This window comes from Myotis yumanensis, unplaced genomic scaffold (assembly GCF_028538775.1).
Source record: "Myotis yumanensis isolate MYYU_CA2020_CCGP unplaced genomic scaffold, mMyoYum1.0.hap1 SCAF_1, whole genome shotgun sequence".
NCBI classification, from domain to species: domain Eukaryota; kingdom Metazoa; phylum Chordata; class Mammalia; order Chiroptera; family Vespertilionidae; genus Myotis; species Myotis yumanensis.
The window spans coordinates 162,924,971-162,947,697 of NW_027223752.1; the positions used below are offsets into that span (position 1 = coordinate 162,924,971).

Genomic DNA, 22,727 nt, shown 5'->3' on the forward strand with positions numbered 1-22,727 from the left:
TTAGGTTGTTCAAACTGTATCATTATTTATTCCGGGGGGCGGGGGGGGGGGGGAGGGGGGAAGAAAAGTTTAGAGACTTTTATTTCCTGGTCCAGGGACTCAAGCCATATTGTGACTGGTCAGGCTGAGGGGCACAAAATAAACCAGACATCTTCTCATCCTTGATGTTCTCCAATCATCAACCAAAATCTGGAGCAGCCTCTGACACTGTTGTCAATATTCATCATTAAATGGATAATTTGGGTGGTCAGCAAAACTAAAAGGTAAAAGGAGAGCCTTAGTCAAGTCACTGTTTCTGGGCTGAATAGAGAGGTTTCCTTTAAACTGGCTTAAGTATGAAAATTAATAATTAATAATTTTCTTTACCGGAAAGTGCAAACCCAACTAGTATTATAATAACCATGTACTAATGTAATACATACATTATAAAATACAAATATACTTACTTGCTCTTGAGCACCTACACAAAAATAAATTATTATATTCTATTTTTGCAGGTATATTATTCTACAAATTAAGGAGATAAAACTCTTTGTTTTGCAATTTTAATCTCCTAAAAGGGCAGAAATGAATTATGCCTTCCTTTAAAACAATGTTAATCTGGTTAAATATATGAAGTTAACAAACATTTCAAGTTGATGATGAGGAATGTGATAAAAATATGACTGTTCTTCAATTTCTTCCACTCAGAAAAGTATATACTTGTCCTGAAGATGGATACAATGATTATAAAATAAGTCACTTCAATAGAGAGCTTCCAATTAGCAAGCTCTACATACATATAATTTTTGAGATAGAAAATGTTAAATCATCCCTAGCTGGTATGGGTCAGGTGGTTGGGTGTTTTCCTGTGTACCAAAAGGCTGTTGGTTCAATTCTGAGCCAAGGATTTGATCCATGGAAGAGAGCATGCAGGAGGCAGCTGATCAATGTTTTTTTCTCTCTCCCTTTCCCTTCCTCTCTCTCTCTAAAAATCAATTAAAAATAAAGAAAGAAAATGGTAAATCACTGAATAATTATTGATTATTGTTAAGGTGTACCACCTGCTCCTCTATTCTCTCTTCCTCTTACCCTTCTACCTATTCACTCAACCAATATTTATTGATTATTCAGGGAAAGAGTAGCTTATTTAAAAACCTGCCCTAGGATTTGCACAGCCAGCATGGCTCAGTTGTTGAGTTTTGATCTATGAACCAGAAGCTAACAGTTCAGCCTAGGTTGTGCCCAGTGTGGGACTTGCAGGAGGCAGCCGATCAATGATTCTCCTTCATCATTGATGTTTTCATCTCTCTCTCCCTTCCTCTCTGAAAATAATAAAAATATTTTTAAAATACAATAAAAACATGCCCAAGGATCTAGCATTCTGTGCTCAACAAAAAACAACGAAAAATAGGTTAGTGAACTATATGGCATGTTAATTAGGGATAGGTGCCCAGAGAAAAATAAATCAGGATAGAGGGAAAGAAAGTGCTGGACAGAGGTGCATTTTTAGATAAAGTGACAGAAAAGGTATTACAGAGGTGACATCTGAGTTAGGACTTCACGAGGGGGAGAACTGAACATCCAGCCACCAGGAGGAGGAGCATTCTAGCAGAGAAAAGAGCCAGTGCAAAGGCCCGGAGACAGACTTGGCATATGTGACAAGCAGCCAACGTGTCACTGGAGCTGTGTTGGAGTCAGAGGTTGAGAGCAGTAGGTCCTGGGGCCAGAGATGTAGGGATGGAGCCCCCTGTTGGCTCTTGTAGGTTGTGTAAGGAATTTGGCCTTTGTTCTTAGTGACATGGCAGGCCAGCAGGTACCACAAGGTGGAGTGCTTTATCAGGTCTACTGTGTAACCCCTTGGCTCTGAGGATGAAGTAGAGAAGCCAGGGAGAAGCCAGTAGTGACTTGATATTAACATGAATGGGGGGCGGGGGGGGGGGGAGAGTTTGTAAGGGGGGAAAGGGGTAGCCCTGCAAATACCATCACTGGTGATAAATTTAAGATGCTTATTAAACATCCAAGTGGAGTTGAGTAAATGGATCTGTAACTCTTGTTCCAGGGCCTAGGTCTGGGCTAGAAGTAATTTGGGGGGTGGGGGGGAGTCTCTATTTAGATGGTGTTGAAAGCACAGGACTAGATGAAATCACCGGGGATGCGGGTATAGATAGAAAAAAGAAGAGGTCTGGGATTGAGCTTTAGGTCACTCCAAAGTTAAGAGGTCAAGTTGAGGAGGAGAAACCTGCAAAGGACTTGAGACCATGAGATGAGATGGTGAGAGAGGGAAGGGCAAAGGTCAGCAGCCAAAGAAAGCAAGTGTTTCTTGGAGGACAGAGTGGCCTACTCTGGTGTCAGCAAAAACGAGGTTGTGGTTAACTTGATAGTAGTGTTGGCAAAGTAGAGAACAAATGCCTGATTTGTGTGGATTCGAAAGAGATGGAGAAGAGAGACCCTGGAGGCACAAGTATAGCCTGTTCCTAGAAGTTTTTCTATAAAAGGAGAAGTGGGTGGAGCTGGGGTACCTGGGAAGTGAGGTAGGCTCCACTGAGGATTTTTTAAAGATGAGCACACATTTTAATGCCTTAAGGAATAATCTTGTGAAGAAGGAAAAACTGATGATGTGAATAGAGATGGGACTTAACCAGGTTTTGTTTAGATCAATGAGTAAGACGGGGAGAGAAGGCAAGAGTTGAGGCACTATGCAAAGGATATTAATAAATTGACCCTAGAATTTAAGTACCATTAGGACAGAGGGAACACAAGGGTAACAGTGAAAAGGTGGTCTGAAGGCTTCAAGAAAAAGGATTTCCAACAAGTTCCCTAAAGGAGGAGGGCAGAGAAGACCTTGTCCTTTGTGGATGGGAATAAGTGGAGTTCCTTCCCTGTCATGCTCCCCAGTGTCTGCAATGGAACAAGCTACTTACTAAGTGTCTTTGAAATAGCGAAGGTTCCTATTGAGGCCATCTAGAGTTTTCATATCCTCTGGTGTCAACTAGAAATCAAAAACCTAGTAGAAATGTGAGAAGAACTATTAAATTTCCCTGAGGCAATTGCTTCCCACCTTCCATCTCCCCAGACACAGACACAAATGAAGTAAGCATTTATGTAGGTTTTATGAGATAATTGTCATTAACATGGGGGGTCATTCTCTGGCAAAAGTCATGAGAATTTTCCACTCTGATAGTTGAGATTGGCAATTCAGACCACACTCAAAGACTTCTCTGGGGTAGCTGTGCTGATGTAGCAAAGGAATCCTACAAATATTTGAGCCCAAACCTCATCTCATTTAACTCCTTCATTTTGTAGCTGAAGAAATTAAGGGATGATTTGCCCTGGGGCTATGCATTTGGATTAGAAATCAGGATTGAGACTAAACCTGACCCTGTTTAGTATTCTTTCCAACCCTCATGCACCCCCTCATCCTGCAGCAGGTGGAGGACAGAATGATTAAATACAACTCTTCTATGCACAGAGTACAGGAGACAAATTTGACCCAGTACACGTTGATAGCCTCATCAATAAGCATACTAGGGAAATGCTATACTGTCAATCCCTGATGCCCTCAACCCTACCCTGTACCTGGAAGTTCTCTCGGATTCTCTTCTCAGTGAAGCTTTTGGCCAGGACCACCAAGCCCCGCTGCAGCTGGTAACGCAGGGCCACCTGAGCTGCAGTTCGCTGGTGCTTTTCAGCAATGACATTGAGCACCGGATCCTCCAGGATAACTGGGTAGTTCTTGGTAACCCTGGGAAGGAGGCAGAGTGCTCTGAGTCTGAGGCTGCATATTCATTTCACAGGAACCCGGGGGGTGGGCTTCTCATTTGGGCTGGGGGAGTCTAGTCCTCTAGAATCTTCCTCATTACTCTCTGGCTACCTCAAGGTCCAGTTTTGCTTCTTTTGGTAAATCCAAAGAAGAACAAGAGAAAGTAAGACAAAGGGAAACCAAGTATATTTTAAAAAACATTTCTGAGAAATTTAGTAAAAGTTTGAATAAGTCAAAAAGACAAAATGGTTACCCAAACTAAAACCCAATAACCACGATCATAAAAAATAACTACCTATTGTATAAGAATTTGCTATTTCAAAAACATACTTTCAATTAATTCTCTAAGTTCTGTCATCCAGCACTAAAAGGTGCATAATTTATATTGCTTTTGAAGAAATAAACTAAAACTCACAGAAGAGGTTGCTTATATCACATGACTCAACTATTAAGTGCCTGAATTATGGCTTGGGCTGTTTTTTTTTCACTCTTCATAGCCAACCCTGGAATTTATGAACATCTTACTCATAATGTTATTATTTAATAACTAGAGGTCCAATGCACAAAATTTGTGCACTCTGGAGGGGAGTGGTCCCTCAGCCAGATTGTGAGAGGGTGCAGGCCAGGCCGAGGGACCCCACTGGTGCATGATCCAGGCCAGGGAGGAACACGGGAGGTTGGCTAGCTGGGGATGGAGAGCAAGAGGGCTCCAGGGCGTGTCTGGCCCTCTCGCCCAGTCCCGATTGGCTGGACCCCAGCAGCAAGCTAACCTACCAGTGGGGGTGTCTGCCCCCTGGTGGTCAGTGCATGTCATAGTGAGCAGTTGAGTGGCCTTAGCATATCATTAGCATATTACACTTTGATTGGTTGAATGGCCAATTGGACAACCGGACACTTAGCATATTAGGCTTTTATTATATAAAACTAGTGGCCCAGTGCGTGAAATTTGTGCATGGAGGGGGAGGTTCCTTTAGCCCAGCCTGCACCCTTTCCAATTGGGGACCCCTTGGGGGATGTCCAAATGCCAGTTTAGGCCCAATCCCTGTGGGACATCCCTCTAGCAATCTGGGACCACTGGCTCCTAAACGCTCACCTGCCTGCCTTCCTGATTGCCTCTAAACTCTCTGCCTGCCTGCCTGATCACCCGTAATTGCCCTCCCCTGCCAGCCTGATCTCACCCCCAACTGCCCTCCCCTGCTGGCCTGATCTCCCCTAACTGCCTCTGCCTTGGCCCCCACCACCATGGCTTTGTCTGGAAGGAAGTCAGACATCCAGAAGATGGCCGGTTGACCCAGTCTAATTAGCATATTATGCTTTTATTAGTATAGATAGATTATATAGGATAGGATTGCTTAAATAGGGTGGAAAAGCCTTCTTCAGCAGGAGGAGATGCTCTTGGCAAACAAAAAGACATAATCCCTATATCTGAACTGATAGCTAGCCATATGCACTATACTGCCAAACCGGTCATTAAAAAAATTGAACTGCTTTCTTACACCTTACACCAAGTAGCTGTTGCCCTTAAAACCCCTCCTCAGCCCCCACCTTAGGTTCTGCTTTTGCAGTTCACCCAGATTAGGTTCTGATTAGTCAGTTTCTATGCCAGTCAGCGTCAAAAGCTCCGCCTCCTAGGCAGCCATTGGCTTCTGGCACTTCACCCAGATTTGGTTCTGATTGGTTGGTTTCTATGCCAGTCAGTGTCTCTGGGCCTATCTCTAGGTCTGATCAAAGAGGCGGAGCTGATCAGCAGTCCCTCCTCCCCCGTGGAGGCTGGGAGAGAAACAGAGGCTTGGCTGCTGGCGAAGCCCAGAGAGAGAGAGAGAGGCAAAGGCTGATCAACAGCTGCCACAAAGGCTGTGGATCAGAGCCTGTCTCTCTCTCTGCAGACCTATCTCCAGGTCTAATCCACAGCCCGCTCAGCAGTCAGTGCTGGGTCACTGTGCTGGCACTGGCTTCAGTCAGTGCTGGGTTGCCCTGGCTGGTGGTGACTTCCGGTGTTTGGTTGAGCCTTCGGTCGTTGTGGACATTACGGACCCTGACTCTTTATATATATATAGATGTTCATAGAGTCTTCACAATGTAGGCTAGGGAAAGGGTTGACAAAGATGAGTTACTAATTTCCCGCAGACATTTGAGAGAGGACTCCAAGAGGAATGGCATCTATGATGAGAATAACTTTTTTACCACTCCTTTTCGGGGTCAGAGCCCAGGACACCATATGCAGTGAGGACTATGTCCTTGGACTTGCAGAAGTCCAGCAGTTTGCTCTGGTTGAAGTACAGGTGACATTCTACCTGTAGAACACCAAACAGAAGCAATGGATTATAGAACCACCAACACCAAGTTTACAAGGAACATACAGTGCTGTATTGCATAGTGTCAAAAATAGTTAGGAATACAAGCTACATGGACAAACACATGCTTGTCACACAGCTGTGCTACTGGAGCTTCCCAAGTCTCAACTCTGACTACCTACCCAGAGATAGCATCACAATATTGATCTCAGTGCTTGGGATAGGGGAGATCTAAATCTAATAGATAGAGCACCTGAATTAATCTGAAAAGTAATCATGCTATTTTAAATCTTAGAACACATATACTTATGTGAATAGGGGGTTAAGTTTTTCTTAAAGTTTCCTTTTCAAGGTCTGTGCGAAGCGACTGAGGAGCTGATTCAGCTGTGAATCCAGCAAGCAGAACCGATAAGCATGGTCAGGCCAACACACCAGGAGTCAAATCATCATCTCATCAACATCATCTCATCACCTGATGACTAATTACAATAGCTGACGTCTGTGACCCCCAGGCCTGCACGTAGCTACATTCCTCACCCCAGACCCTTCCCCTTTATAATCCTGTCCCCTGCACTTTGCTGGAAGGCAGGATTTGATGCTTGTAAGTGCCCTGTCTTCTTGGTTGACTAGCCTTCTCAATAAATGCTTTATATGATTCAACCCTGTCTTCGTTATTGGACCCAGCAATAGGCAGCCGGAGCCCAACCAGGGATTTCGCAGTAACACTTGTGGAAGATGAGTCCAGATGATGAGATGAACAGATCTCCCTGACTCTCAGGCTGGAGGCCATGGTGGTGTTCTTGGGTCTTCTTCATGTAAACGCCCTCCAACCAATCAGCCTCAAGTTGGCCAAACACTATCCCCCTTTAGAGCTCAGGAAATATCCAGCTTCTCCCTTAATTTTTCACCAACTACTCAGTCAAAACCAACTTTCTTTCCTTTCTGGTAATTGGTGATTTCAAAGTGGAAGTAAACCTCCCAAGGGGCACAAAATACAACTTTTTAGAACTCTCATTTGCACTTTTATCTAAAAATAAGAAAAAAATAAGCCTTACTGACATTTAATATATCGATTGACTGCCATCCTCTCAGTTTGCATGGAAGATGTTTAAAAGGAGATGAGATAATCCAGGGAGTGTAGGCCATTTCAACACGCCTGGTTTCTTTCACTATTCTCCAAGACAAGTAGGTGTATGTGTTGCTCATTAAAGTGAGTTTATTTTAACAGGTAGCCTTCTTAATTAAAAAAAACTGTATGGTGGTAAAATATACATAACAAATTTGCCACTTAAACCATTTTTAGGTGTACAGTTCAATAGTATTAAGTACATTCACATTGTTTGTGAGTGATTTTGTTCTATCAAGGGGCTCAATGGTTCTCATGCACAAAACTCAAGAGTTGTCAGACTTAAAGGTGAATCACCCACTTTTTTTTTTTTAAAGAGAGGCCTTTTTTAAAAAAATATATATTTTATTGATTTCTTACAGAGAGGAAGGGAGAGAGATAGAGAGTTAGAAACATCGATGAGAGAGAAACATTGATCAGCTGCCTCCTGCACATCTCCTACTGGGGATGTGCCCACAACCCAGGTACATGCCCTTGACCAGAATCGAACCTGGGAACTTTCAGTCCGCAGGCCGACGCTCCATCCACTGAGCCAAACCGGTTTTGGCCCCACTTTCTTTTATACATAAGTGTTCCAACTTTGTTGACCTTTTATGAGATAAGAAAACTCAGTAGTGTGTTGGTTCTAAATTTTTAGGACCAATCCCCATAACACCTAGTAGATTATACTCCAATCTGACCCTTACATGTTTTGTCTTGTTTTTAATAAAGTGACATGGCCTTGGCAACTGTCTTCAACAACTTGAAATACATTCTGTTCTCTTGAAGCAGCTGATGTCCGAAATTACAATACACTACAGCAGTGGTCCTCAACCTTGGCTGCACATTAGAATCACCTGGGAATCTTTTAAAATCCTGATTTCTGGGCCTCATCCTCCAGAAATTCTGTTTCTTTGTTATGGGGTGGGGCCACAACATTAATAACAAAGAAACAGAATTTCCGGAGGATGAGGCCCAGATACCAGGATTTTAAAAAGATTCCCAGGTGATTCTAATGTGCAGCCAAGGTTGAGGACCACTGCACTAGAGGGAGTGCCCTTGGAAACTTGTGGACGTGAGAAAAAAGTAAGCTCAAGTGGGAGAGGAAGTCAGTGGTGCATTGATGGGGCTCACCTGGTTGCATACAGGCTTGTATTTGAGTCCTGGTTTGTTCAGGATCATCTCCAGCTGCTTGCAGTTAAAGTTGGACACACCAATGGACTTGGCCAATCCTGCCTCCTTACACTTCTCTAGGGCCTGGGGAGGAAGGGATTGTTAGAGGTCATGTTTGTAACTGGATAGAGAAGCCTAATGGGAGCACAATGAGAGTAGGGAGTGGGGAAGGGAGAGATTATGAGCCAGAGCAGGAGAGAAAGTCTTGAAAGGTTCAATTGTCAATCAACAAAACAGCAATTGGCCAAAGGAGGAGAATAAAAAATAATAGAAAAAAAATGGGTAAGAACATAAGAGCAAGAAAAGAATGCAAGTGGGCGAGACAGAGCTAAAGGAGCCAGATGATCTTTAGCTGAACACCAGGTAAAATTTGATTGAATGATGGCAAAACCAGCCCCAGGAGAGCAGGAAGTGGAGCAGCTGAGCACAGGGAAAAAGAGGGTGGCCCCCTCTTTTTACTCTGACCCCATTTCCTATTATTGCCCTTCAAACTCCCTTTGTTCTAGTCACACATGTCCTCTTGCTGTTTCTGGAACATGGTAGGTTCTCTCCCATCTTAAAAATTCTGCCTTGGTCTTCTTTTGGCCTGTATCACTCTTTGTTCAGATATCCATATAATCAATTTTCTCACTTCCTGCAAGTCTTTGCACTCTCAGTTCCCTTGGGGCCAGAGACCTTGGTGTTATTCACCAATGTTGCCTGAGTATTTAGAAGCACTAAGTACTAAGTATGTCATAGGCAATCAATAAGTATTAATTGAATTATTAAATGGATGAATTGAGAAAATTGAGGCAGAAGGTTTTCAGGAACTTGCTTGAGTCTACTCAGGTGGCAGAACTGGACTAGATCTACCTTTCCTGAATTCTCATCTGTCCTCTCTCACCACAGAGGCAGCTATACTCACCTCCCAGGTGGTACAGAGATCCACGGTATCAAAAATGAGTTTCCCATCTGTGTCCTTTGGTAAAATCTCCTCCCCAGGCTGGAATACAGGCAAGAAGGAGAAGGTGTAGAAAGCCATGTCTGACTTTACCCAAGCTGTTGAGACTAACGGAATAATCTATCCTTATTTTTGAAAGGAATTTTAAGGTTAGGATAAAGGGAAAGGAAGTACACCTAGAATTGTTTTTAGCCGTTAAAGGTTTAATAAATATCGTTTGTGTCAAGGACAGTTTGAGACCCCCCCAGGACATCATTCTTGAGCAGGGGTGGGCAACTCCTGGCACGCGTGCCAAACATGGCACGCCAGTAACTTTTGCTGGCACGCGAAACCCTCTCTTATAATCTTCCATTTACAATTTTTTTCTTAATATCGACTTTTTTATTTTTCAGATAAATTCAGTATAGCTGCATCTTAGATAAATAAATAATTTTACATAACATGTATACATTAAAAAATAAATGTATTTTTCACCATCATATACTGTGTTTTTGTCGCTCGAATGATTTTTATTATTTCTTCAAGGTTCTTCACATATGTACACCTTAAGAGATATCAAGTAGGTGTAACATGTTCTCAAAAAATTAGGGTTGGCACGCAGAAGAATTTTGAATCAGAGATTTTGCTGGTTTTGGCACGCACTCACAAAAAGGTTGCCCACCCCCGTTCTAGAGAGAGCCTGGCTGGGAGCATGGCTCAGCAAGCTCCTTGCTCCTGTGCTCTCCCGCCTCACTTTCCATTCGGAGGTGGTCAGATGAGAGAGCGACCTGTCAGCCTCTCAAGGGCTGAGTCTCATCCTCTGTGGATTTCCTGGACTTCAACTGACCTCCAGATCAGGACATTCCCAGACACAGGTGGGCATTGGGTTCAGATTCAGGAGCATAGGGGTTGTCTCTCTGGAGCTGAAATAATGAACTGAGATGGAGATAGTTGCAGCCAAAAAAATAGGGAATCTTAAAGTATTATGTATGTCTCTTCTCATTTTACAAACTATTTCCTCTCTTGCATTCAGCTACAATGTTTATATTGATAACCAAAGTAAAATAACTTTTGCTCACCTTCAAAGCTACTGGGAAATGAATAAGAAAAAGATCCACATAGCTCAGCTGAAGTTTCTTCAGTGACACTTCCAGGCCAGTTTGGACCAATTCTGGACGGAAAAAGGTGCCCCACAGCTGCAATGGTTGAAAGAGGAGGGGTGTGGGATTATTTTTTTAAGAGTCTTTCAGCCCTAGCCTATTTTGCTCAGTGAATAGAACATCAGTCCACGGACTGAAGGGTCCCTGGGTTCGACTCCGTTCAAGTGTATGTACCTGGTTGCAGGTTTCCTCCTGGCCCTGGTCTCCATCCTGGCCCTGGTTGGGGTGCATGTGGGAAGCAACCAATGATGTTTCTCTCTCTATGTCTCTCCCCCTCCCTTCTACTCTCTCTAAAAATCAATAGAAAAATATCTTCAGGTGAGGATTAACAACAACCAAAAAAAAAATCTTTAGAAATTAACAACAACAAAAAAGAGTCTTTAGGAGAAACTGGCTGGAGTGGCTCAGTTCGTTGAGCCTTGTCCTGTGCACCAAAAGTTTCCTGGTTCAATTCCTGGTCAGGGCACATGTACAGAAGGCAACTGAGCATTGTTTCTCTCTCTCCCTCTCGTTTCCTCTCTCTAAGCATGTCCTCTGGTAAGGATATATATATATATGTGTGTGTGTATATATATATATATATGTTATAGTTATATGTATATTGTTATATATCCTATCTAATAAAAAAGTAATATACAAATTGACCATCACTCCAACACACAAGATGGCCACCCCCATGTGGACACAAGATGGCTGGCAGGGGAGGGCAGTTGTGGACAATCAGGCCTACAGGGGAGGGCAGTTGAAGGTGAACAGGTCTGCAAGGGAGGGAGTTGGGAGGTCCAGCCCTGCAGGGGAGGGCAGTTAGGGGTGACCAGGCCTGCAGAGGAGGACAGTTAGAAACAATTGGGCCAGCAGGGGAGCAGTTAGGCATTGATCAGGCTGGCCAGGGAGTGGTTAGGGGGTGATCAGGCTGGAAAGCAGAAGCAGTTAGGGGCAATCAGGCAGGCAGGCAGATGAGCGGTTGGGAGCCAACAGTCCTGGATTGTGAGAGGGATGTCCTACTGCCTGTTTAGGCCTGATCCCACAGGGCAGTCGGACATCCTCTGAGGGGTCCCAGATTGGAGAGGGTGCAGATTGGGCTGAGGGACCACCGCCCCTCCCCCCCAATGCACAAATTTCATTCACCAGGCCTCTAGTTGTGTGTATATATGTATATGGTATATATACACACAACTAGAGGCCCGGTGCATGAATTCGTGCATGGGTGGAGTTCCTTGACCTGGCCAGCAATCAGGGCCAATCCAGGCCGGCTGGGGGAAGGGACCATGGGTGGTTGGCTGGCCGGCTGCGGGAGGTTGGCTGTGGGAACACACTGACCACCAGGGGGCAGCTCCTGTGTTGAGCATCTGCCCCCTGGTGGTCAGTGCACATCATAGCTACCGGCTGGTCATCCAGTCATAATGGTCACTTAGGCTTTTATATATGTAGATTCTAAGCAACTGTCTGATCTTCTGACTGGTAGCTATGATGTGCACTGACCACCAGGGGCAGATGCTCAATGCAGGAGCTGCCAAGCTGTGGTGACTTGACAGTGTGGTTCTCGGGTGCCGCACCCCAGAACCAGAGAAGAGGGAGCCCGATTCCAAGGTGCATCATCCAAGAACCGCCCTCTCGCAATCCGGGACCCCTCGGGGGATGTCAGAGAGCTGGTTTTGGCCTGATCCCCGTAGGCCAGGATGAGGGACCCCAACTGCCAGAGGGAACCTGCTCACTCCACAGATGCCCTTTGAGCTGCAGCGCAGCCCCAGGTGTGGCTGGCCACTGGGGAGGGACCATGGGAGGTTGGCACCAGGGCGTGTCCAGCCCTTCTTGCCCAGTCCTGCCCCTCCAGCCATCTTCTAATTAATTTTTTTCAATGTGCATGAATCTCTGCACTAGGGCACTAGTATATATATATATTTATATATACATATACACATATATATGTGTGTGTATATGTATATATATATACATATACACATATATATGTATATATATGTATAAGTATATATGTGTATATATGTGTGTGTATATATATAATGTTTTCCTAAAAGCTTTATATGTACTTATATAACACCTATAAAAATTCTGTGACATAAATAATATCATCTTCATCTTACAACTTGGGAAGCTGAAGCATGGAGTTTAAGTAAGTTTAAGTTCAAGGTCACACATTGAGTAAGATTCAAATATAGGAAGTCTGAAGAGAACTCACATTCCCACCCAACATGTTCCTAATCAGTCTTCCATATTCTGAGAGTGAGTCAAAATGAAACCAATGAGAGGATTACCAAGAAATTGTTCAGCTAAGAATGAACTTCCCTAAGATTCATATGCAACACTACAGAGCACCTTTGAAGTGCAGAATATGTCATCTCTCTTCACAGTGCCATTGGCAATTTTCTTCCGGATGGCCCTCCCAATTTCTTCTTCATTTAGGTACAGGTAAGCTGAATCAATATGGCGATAGCCTACATCAATTGCTCTCTCAAGGGCCTCTTCCACCTTGCTCTTAGAAACCTAGAAGAGCATAAAAAATAAAGACTCACTTATTGAAAAACACATGATCAATTCCATGAGCAGAGCTAGTGGACAGAACCTCTTGCTTTTCTAAGGTCTAGAAGCTAGAGGTGACAAAGCTAATTGTTGACTTATAACATGTGATAAATGTTTAACAACTGACTAAAGAAAAATCTTGATTTCTAGTATTTGATAATTTCTATGGTGCAAATACTCCCCCCATGGCTAATTTCAAGCTACCAATATGGGGGAAAGATGCTCACAAGTGAATCTTGTGAGCCATGAGCTGGCCCTAGCACATTGCTGTGTTTAATCCCCTGCTTCTGCATTTATACTCTCTATGTGATCTATAGATTTACACAATCTTTATATTTACATTCCTAAATTAATTCACTTTATAAGAAATTATTAAGTTGGTTCCAGCCCAGAAATCCAATGCTAAAAATTATCTATCAATGCAATGAAGAGGTAACTTTAGATGGACTACATTAGTGATTTATCTATGTAAACTTGGAGAAACACGTCAAACAACATCTGAGGTAGGACAAAAATGTAAAAGAAAATAAACTCCCTTTTCACTCAAAAATACCTCATAATTATTTTTTGGTGATCATTTTTGATTCACAGCTTTGTTATTTTTCATAGCTGCCTTCTTTTCACCTGGCCCACCAGGCTGAACCTTTTAAATTATCTGTAATTATCCCCTCCCCATTATCCCCTTCTACCTCACTTTGTAATGAAAAGGTCTGGGTACAGTTTAAAATTTTCAGCTCCTGATGAGTTAACTATTTCCATGGAGATTAACTGGCTATGCTTAGATTGAAGAGCCAAATCAAAGGAAAAGCAACACATGCCAGTGTCTTGCTGCAGTCCTCAACATTCACACCACATGGCTCTCACACTCGAGAAACTATCCTACAACTTTCCCCAAACCACCATAAACCTCACCAGAAAACACTGAAGCTGAGTTCTTGTAAGGTTGTAGTGCTTGAACCAGACACATGCAAGGCATTTGATAGACCTGGAAAGTGTTATGCTAAGTGAAATAAGCCAGTCAGAGAAAGATAAGTACCATATGATTTCACTTATATGTAGAATCTAATGAATAAAATAAACTAAGAAATGGAGACAGACTCATGGATACAGAGTAGAGACTGACAGCTGTCAGAGGGGAGGGGTTGGGGGCTGAGTGGGAAGAATAAAGGGATTAAGCAAAGAAAAAAAAAGACTCATGGACACAGACAATATGGTGATTTCCAGAGGGAAGGGGGGTAGATATGGGTAAGGAGGGGATAAATTGTGATGGACTGAGACTAGACTTGGAGTGGTGAACACACAATACAATATGCAGATGATGTAGTGTAGAATTGTATATCTGAAACCTGTATAATTTTATTAACCAACTAGAGGCCTGGTGTACGAATTTGTGCATGGGTGGGGTCCAGCCCGCCCGCCCCAATTGGGGCCAATCAGGCCAGGCAAGCCAGGGGCAGGGGAAGCAGGAGGTTGGCCAGCTGGCCCCACCCTTGATCAAGGGAGGCCGGGGGAAGGGGCTGCCTCCTGATTGGGCAGGTTGGCTGGCTACAGTGTGTATAATAGCTACTGGTTGTTCCAGTCACTCCTGCGTTCCGGTCACTTGGTTTTTATATATATAGATGTCACCCCAATAAATTCAATTTTAAAATAAATAAAAATAGTCTTCTGAAAAGAGAGAGAATTTCCAAGTGCCACTTGGCCCTCCCCTTGACACAGTACTAACAAACTGGCCTTAAGAGACTATTTCTACCCAGACCACCAAAACTCTAACATGAATTTTGTCTCTCTTCCTCCATGTATTTTTGTCACTGAGATTTCTCTCAATATTCTGTGTAGTGAAGGACAGGGGCAACTTGGATATTAGAAATTATAGAGAAACTTCATCACAAGCAAGCTTACTGTGAAGTCTCTGACCTATGGTAACATGATAACTGGGCTCCATTTATTCCAGTATACTGTGAAATGGCTACAACTGGACAGTAGGTGAGAATAACAGAAACAGACTTACCCACCCCTGAACTACTGAAAGATGACACCCTTCATCTCCCTTGATACAGTGCAACTCTGAGATCTTTGGACAAACAGCAGCAGAATCTCTTGGTAGCTCATTAGAAATATGAACTCTGAGCCTTCTCAAGGATCCATTCAATCAGAAACTTTGTAGGTAGAGCATCTAAATCTGCATTTCTAACAAGATCCTTAAATATTTTATGCTTATTAAAATTTTAAAAGCACTGACTTACTGCACAAAATAACCTAACCTGGAGAGAAATTGGCCTACCAATGAAGAATGGGATGCAAATCTGAATTCCCCAAATTCGAGCAGTGACTAGTTCTGATCTGCTGCCCTTCCATCTCCAAGGCCACTATGATTACCTTTTCAGGAGCTGAGGTGCCAAATCCCAGAATAGGCATGGAGTGCCCATCATTCAGCTTCACAGAAAAGTGTCTCATTGCACGCATCTCCTTTCACTCTCTTGGTTAAACAAACAGATTTTCTTTATTAAAAGTCATTTGGAGAGAAAAAAAAAAGTACAATTGCTATTTTTAACAGCTTTAATGAAATAAAAGTCACATATCATAAAATCACCCCTTTTTAATTACACAATTCAACAACTTTTAATAATTAATAATTAATAATTATTAATTAATAACTTTTAGTGTATTCATAGAATTGCTACCACTATACAACTTTGGAGCAATTTTATCATCCTCAAAGATACCTCACACTCATTAGAAACAAGTCCCATTTCTCTCTCCCTCCAACCCCTGGCAACTACTTCCTGTCTTTATAGATTTGTCTATTTTGGAAATTATATGTAAATGTATTCATACACTTTGTAGCATTTTGTGGTTAGCTTTTTTCACTTAGCACATTAAGGCCCAGCCATGTTATACTTCACTTAAGAGTATTTCATTCCTTTTTATGGCTAAACTAGAGGCTTGGCGCATGAATTCGGCCCTCCCCAATGGGGGTCAATCAAACCAGTCAGTGGCGGGGAGTGGACACAAGGGTTGGCTGGCCAGCCCCACACCAATCAGGGTGGGTGGGGCCAATCAGGGGTGGGGCCAGCCAGGGGAAGGAGCTGAGGGAGGTTGGCCAGCTGACCCCACCCTTGATTGGGGTGGGTGGGGGCCTATCAGGGGCGGAGCTGGCCAGGGGGAAGGGCCCTGATCTGGGGTTGGCCAGCCGGCCCTGTTCCTGATCAGAATTGTGGGGGCTGATTGTGGAGGGAGCCAGGCAGGGGGAGGGGCCACAGGCAGTTGAGGGGTCCAATTGGGGCCCTGATGGGCCAGTTGGCCTCCCCAGTGCGCATCATAGTGACTGGTCATTCCGGTCATTCTAGTTGTGCTGTCATTCTGGTCGCTTGGCTTTATATATATATAGATATCATCCCTTTGTATGGATATACCACATTTTGTTTATTCATTCATCAGTTGATGAACATTTGGCTTTTTCTACTTTTTGCCTGTTATGAATAATACTTCTATACACATTCATATACAAGTTTTTCTGTGGACATACATTTCCAGTTCTTCCAGTACATGAAGCTTTCCATCTATTTGTGTCTTCAATTTCTTTCATTGTTTTGTAGTTTTTAGTATACAGGATTTTCACCTCCTTAGTTAAATTTATTCCTAAACAATTTATTCTTTTTGGTGCTATTATAAATGCGATTGTTTTCCTAATTTCTTTTTCAGACAGTTTGCTGTTAGTGTATAAAAACACAAATGATTGCTGATTTAGATTACTTTTATTTCTTTTTCTTGCTTTAAGACTTCCATTTATATATTGAATAGAATTGGCAAGAGTGGGCATCCTTGTTCCAGATACAGATAGTGCCTATGTCTTCTCTCAGTTCTGCCTACATTTGCTTTGTATATTTAGGTATTTTGGTGTTGGGTCATTATCTATATATATAAAGAGGTAATATGCAAATTTGTCCAGGACACCGTAATGTCATAACCAGCTCTAAGCCTTAACAGTCATGACCAGCATGGCTCGGAGCATGCCTCCACCCCAGGGGACACACACAGGGGTGGGGGCCTGCTCTGAGTGGCCGCGGCACTGCTCTGGGAACAGGCTCCCAGCAGACACACACACAGGGGGGCCTCTGTGCATGAGCTACAGAGGAAACACCTTTTCTGACCGCTCATTGGCTAAGCTCCCTCTATGCCACTCGCAGTGTTCTTGGTAATTTGGGTAATAAGAATCCAAGAAGGTGATCTAGGGTTTTTCACCTCACTCCTGGAGGAAAAAACAAAGGTCAGGGACTAAGAAATGTCATATCCTGCCCTAGCCAGTTTGGCTCAGTGGATAGAGCCTTGGCCTGCCAATCACAGGGTCAGAGTTTGATTCTGATCAAGGGTATGTACCTAGGCTGCAGGCTCCTCATTGGCTGGGGCCCAGGTCAGGCTCATGCAGGAGGCAACCAATTGAAGTGTCCCTATCACATTGATGTTTCTCTCTGTCTTTCCCTCTCTCTTCCACGCTCTTTAAAAATTAATGGAAAAATATCCTCAGGTGAGGATTAAAAAAAAAGAAAGAAAGAATTGTCATATCTTATGAAAGAGACATCTTGAAAATGCCTAAAAAATAATTGTCATTTTTTCATGGTGAAGAGACTGGAGTCCATGTTGATGAAAACACCTTGGTGGCTGCAGTGGCCAGCAGTGGCAGCAGCAGCTGGTGATGGGGGTGGCGCCCTTCCCTGATCAGCCTGGTCACCTCCTGCAGAGGGAGGCCAGACTGCAGCTTAGGCCCACTCCCCTGAGGACATCCACTGTGGATTCCCGGACTGTAAGAGGGGGCAGGCTGGGCTGAGGGACCCCCCACCCCCAGTGCATGAATTACATGCACCAGGCCTCTAGTCTAGTCTTATATAATAAAAGAGAAACATGCAAATTAGCCATCCTTCTGCTACGCTCAAGTCACGCCCACAAGCCATGCTCACCAGCCAATCAGGAGTGAGCATGCAAATTTACCCAACTAAGCTGGTGCTGGCCACGGAGCTGGAGTGAGCAGGAGGCTTGGGTTGCCCCTGGCAATGGAGGCATATAAGCTTCCCACCTGTCCTGGCTGGCCCTGGGCTACACTCAAGGCTACAAAGTTTCAATTATAGAAGATAAATAAATTCCAGATACCTGCTTCCAGCCAGTTGTGGCCTCCACTCAAGGACCTGGGCTCCGCTCAAGGCCACAAAGTTTCAATTATAGAAGATAAATAAATCCTAGAAAAAAAGAAAAGAAAAAAAGGAGAGGCTGGGAGCTTGGGTCACTGGGGAGCGTGGACAGCCTGAGAACGACCCTCAGCCCCTCACCCAGGCTGGTCACACCCCCATGGGGTGAGGGTCCCTACTGGGGGTTTGGCCAGCCTGTAAACAACCATCAGCCCCTCACCCAGGCTGGCCAGGGACCCCCACCCTGACCTGGGACACCCTTCAGGGCAAACCAACTGGCCCCCACCCATGCACCAGGCCTTTATCCTATATAATAAAAGGGTAATATGAAAATTGATCCTAACAGCAGAACGACTGGTCACTATAACACACATTGACCACCAGGGGGCAGATGCTCAATGCAGGAGCTGCCCCCTAGTGGTCAGTGCGCTCCCACAGGGGGAGCTTTGCTCAGCTACAAGCTAGGCTGGTGGCTGCCAGCACAGCGGTGGTGGCGGGAGCCTCTCCTGCCTCCTCAGCAGTGCTAAGGATGTCAGACTGAAGCTTAGGCCTGCTCCCCGCTGGCAAGTGGACATCCCCCGAGGGGTCCCAGACTGCAAGAGGGCATAGGCCGGGCTGAGGGACCCCCCAGAGTGCACAAATTTTTGTGCACCAGGCCTCTAGTGTACATATATAATTATTATGCCTTCCTGATGGATTGGTCCTTTTGTTGTTTTATAATGCTCCTCTTTGTCTCTTGGGATAGTTTTTTATTTAAAGTCTATTTTGACTGATATGTATAACCACTCTTGTTCTCTTTTGGTTACTATTTGCACACTTTTTCTCTCCCTTAACTTTCAGCCTAAGTGTGCTCTGTATTCTAACATGATTCTGGAATTTAACATGATTCTCTTATAGACAGCATATAGTTAAGTCTTGGTATTGTTTGTTGTTTGTTTTAATTCAATTAGTCACTTTGTCTTTTGATTGGAGAGTTTAACCATTTACATTTAAAGTAATTACTGATAGGGAAGATTCTACTATATCACTTTGATAGTTGTCTTCTGTTAATCTTGTTCTTTCATCTCTCTTTCCTTTTAAAAAAATATATTTCAATTACAGATTACATTTATTGTTATTTTGTATTAGTTTCAGGCATCTGTCTTTTCCTCTCTTGATGTCTTCCTCATGTTTTGTTGATTTTTTGTAATGGATATCCTTTGAATTCTTTTTCTTTTGTATAACTTCTATAGGTATTGTGTGTGTGCGTGTGTGTGATAACCTTGGAGCTTACATACAATATTGTTATTTCAACTATGCTAAATCCATCAGAATTTCAGGACTGGTGAGGAAGATCCTAGTTCTCTGGTCAGCCACAGAGAAGATGGAGCAGGATGCATAGATCAATTCTGTTCTTTCCCAGGGGGAGCTGAAAGCTGTGGCTTTGTATCATCTTGCTCTGTGCTCAGCAGAGGGAAGAATCTATGGTATCTGCTAGCCCATGCCGCCATCTCTGTCTACCCTGGGTATCTAGACTGTGGCAGATTCATCAGAGCTCCTGGTGAGGAACTGTTAGTTCTTTGGGAAGTCCTGGAGAATTTGATGAGCTGGAGATAGAATGATGGGCATAGGGCAAGTTAAAATGCCACAAAACTCACTCTTCTTAATAATGTTCAGTGATTTTTCTTCAATGAGTACTCCTTGGATTTTTACTTTGGTTAATTTATAGCTTTTGTTTTGTTTTTAATCCTCACCCGAGGATATTTTTTCCATTGATTTTTAGAGAGAGTGTAAGGGAGAGGCAGAGAGAAACACTGATGTGAGAGATACACATGGATTGATTGCTTCCTGCATGCCCCCACCAGGGCGGGGAGCTTGTAACCGAGGTATGTGCCCTTGACCAGAATCGAACCTGGGACCCTTCAGTCTGCAAGCTGACGCACTATCCACTGAGTCAAACCAGCTAGAAGGAGTTTTAAAAATAGATTTTGACTATTTTATCCATTGCACTCATTGCTCCTGTGGGGATCACATTTTGGAAGTGATTTTCTATTGCTATTTTATGCTTAGTTTCATATTTTATTATAAAATATTTTAAAACATGAAAAATGGAGAATAACATAGTGAATCTCCATCCATATACCCATCACCCTGCTTCCACATTTATCAGCATTTTACCAATATTATTCCATCTCCCTCCCACTTTTGTTTTCTGGTGCACTTTAAAGCAAACTCCAGAGTAAAAAGTTCATGCCCAAGAAAAAATGTGGGCCTGCTCCAGAGAGAGCCCACACTGGGTTCTTTGTCTGGAGGCTTTTCTCTCTTTTATAGGCAGGAATCCTAGGAGAGGATCTGGGGTATGGGGGGTTGTTTTAACAGAATATTCATTAGTTTTCTTTCAATATATTGATTCACCAAAATTAGTTTTTCAGAGGGATCAGGCTCATTCTCTGGTCAGTTTCATCTCTAAAGATAAATGTCATTGAAGAGGGACCAGAACCTATGTGGGTCTGCCCTGGCAAGGTTTGGAATGTGTAAATCATTTGCTCCTGAGTGTGCTTGGTGAGGGAAGATAAGACCTTGTGATTTGTTAGCTGGCTGTATTGATCAAATTATTTGGCCTTGTTTAATTATTTTGTTTCAGTTACCCCATTCCACTTGCCCTGGAATTTTCCCAGCTTCTTACTATCCTTCCTCAATTCCACATTCTGGATTTGTCTTATTGGTTCATTTGTGGTTTTCCTGAAGTTCTCCCTCCATCCCTTGAATTTCCTATAAATGAATATTGGCTTTAAAGGCTTGATTAGATTGTTTTAATCTAGTTTTCAAAAATACTCTTTAAATGGGTGTTTTACTTCCTATTGCATCACATTGTGAGGCAAATTATGCCTGGATTTCAATTGCCCTTTTAATTTATTAATTTAAACTTAGAAATGTAGGTGGGCCCAGGGTTAGAACTTCATTAAATAGCTTACGGAGAAAATAATTAAAGATTAATCATTCTAAGACCATGTTAGAATAATATAAATGCATTGGGGTTGTCAAATTCCTTTCCACCATGCATTACCCCTAATAATTAGAGGATATTTCATTAAAAGGGGCTGATAAATGTTGTTAGATTAATTTCTGGATTCTAACTAGCTCTGCTTTAATCTTTCAAATCCCTTCCTTCTCATGCCTGATTTGGTGCATTAAAATATACCCCCACTCCCTGAAAAAGCACTCTAAATTACTATTAAATATATTCAACCTCACTTGCATGTATGAAATATGCATTAAATGTATGTTAACTACACTTATTGTGAGGATTGTTTCACAATATGTACAAATATTTAATCACTATGCTGTATACCTGAACTAATGTTTTATGTCAATTATACCTCAATAAAGATCATGTTTCTGTGCAAAAAATGAAGTACTAATTTCATCAATCTGTTTAGACATTCTTAAATGAGATATTCCAAGACTGTTACAGATTCAATGAGACAGGAATTTTCTTGTTCTGTTGATCAGAGTGTAAACACTGAGGCACAGCCTTTTGAGAAATTGATTTGGTAATGTCAGAAAAGAGTTCAAAATATAGCATACCTTTGATACAAAAACAATCTAATTTCTACAATTCCATCCTAATTAAACTATCTAACTTTTTAAAATAGATGTTTATTGTAGCATTACTAGTAATAGAGAAAGCTGGAGAGTAGTTTAATGACCAAGGACTTAAAAATCACTACAATTCAGTACAGCAATTATAGTGCATGGCTAATATATTATAGCATAATGATAGAATAATGTACAAAGAGTAAAAATAATGCATACAGATGATGTTTATGCAGATTTTATAATTAAATGGGAAATTATTAAATTGTTAATTAGATAAAAGTATGGAGTACAGAGATGTGAATGAAGCAGATTTAACTATGTAAACAATGCATACAAGGAGTGTGAAACTCCAAAATGTTGACAATTCCTACAATACTTTCTTCATTGTGATTTTGTTCTCTTATCTATAAGCCAATTTTTAAGATTTCTAAGTGAAAATATATTACTTTTGAAAAAACAGATTACAATTTATTTTAAAATTACCTGGATTTGCAGGCTTTATTACACAATTTGCCGCAATGAACTTCTCAGCATGTGCCCAGCCTCTCTGTGTTTAGATTCCTAAAATGCCATCTTCTCAGCTTGTTTGCCACTGAACTCTGTTCAGGCCTTTTCTGGCCTCTCACTGGGCATCTGACCTTGGCCCCCCTGCCTAGGTCTGCTTCCTTCTCTGTCTTGCTGATTTAGAAATGCTTCTGAGAACTTTGAGCTGGCACAAAACCTCCTAGGCAAGTGGCACCAATAACACCAGGGCTTGTTGAGAAATGCTTGTAGCATTACTAGTAATAGAAAAAGCTGGAGAGTAGTTTAATAACCAAGGACTTAAAAATCACTACAATTCAGTACAGCAATTATAATGCATGGATAATATAATTGGATAGTTTAATTAGGATAGAATTGTAGAAATTAGATTGTTTTTGTATCAAAGCTATGCTATATTTTGAACTCTTTTCTGACATTACCAAATCAATTTCTCAAAAGGCAAGTGGCACCAATAACACCAGGCAATTTGAAACGACTTTTGGTATTTTGCACCC

The 22,727-nt window shown here is 42.5% G+C and overlaps 1 protein-coding gene across 3 annotated transcripts; it reads right to left on the bottom strand.

The window, feature by feature from the left end:
• On the bottom strand, positions 1-22,297 carry LOC138992421 (aldo-keto reductase family 1 member C1-like). 3 transcript variants are annotated; one of them, XM_070391198.1, is made up of 10 exons: positions 22,174-22,297; positions 15,308-15,429; positions 12,728-12,895; positions 10,313-10,429; positions 9,219-9,296; positions 8,276-8,398; positions 5,927-6,036; positions 3,559-3,724; positions 2,904-2,986; positions 1-256 (listed from the first exon to the last, which is right to left on the bottom strand). In XM_070391198.1, exons 2-9 carry the CDS (start codon positions 15,392-15,394, stop codon positions 2,972-2,974), a joined length of 864 nt encoding a protein of 287 aa, XP_070247299.1. In that variant the 5' UTR covers positions 15,395-15,429; positions 22,174-22,297; the 3' UTR covers positions 1-256; positions 2,904-2,971. The 3 variants fall into 3 exon arrangements, with proteins under 3 accessions (XP_070247299.1, XP_070247315.1, XP_070247307.1); XM_070391214.1 differs by lacking the exon at positions 12,728-12,895; XM_070391206.1 differs by lacking the exon at positions 2,904-2,986.
• Between the last annotated feature and the right edge of the window lie 430 nt (positions 22,298-22,727).

Coding starts and splice junctions, on each gene's coding strand:
- LOC138992421 (XM_070391198.1), bottom strand. CDS start 15,394: ATGCGTGCAATGAGACACTTTTCTGTGAAGCTGAATGATGGGCACTCC. Junction 9,297..10,312: donor ATTTCCCAGTAGCTTTGAAG/GTGAGCAAAAGT, acceptor CCTGTATTCCAG/CCTGGGGAGGAGATTTTACC. Junction 6,037..8,275: donor ACAAGCCTGTATGCAACCAG/GTGAGCCCCATC, acceptor GGTGTTCTACAG/GTAGAATGTCACCTGTACTT.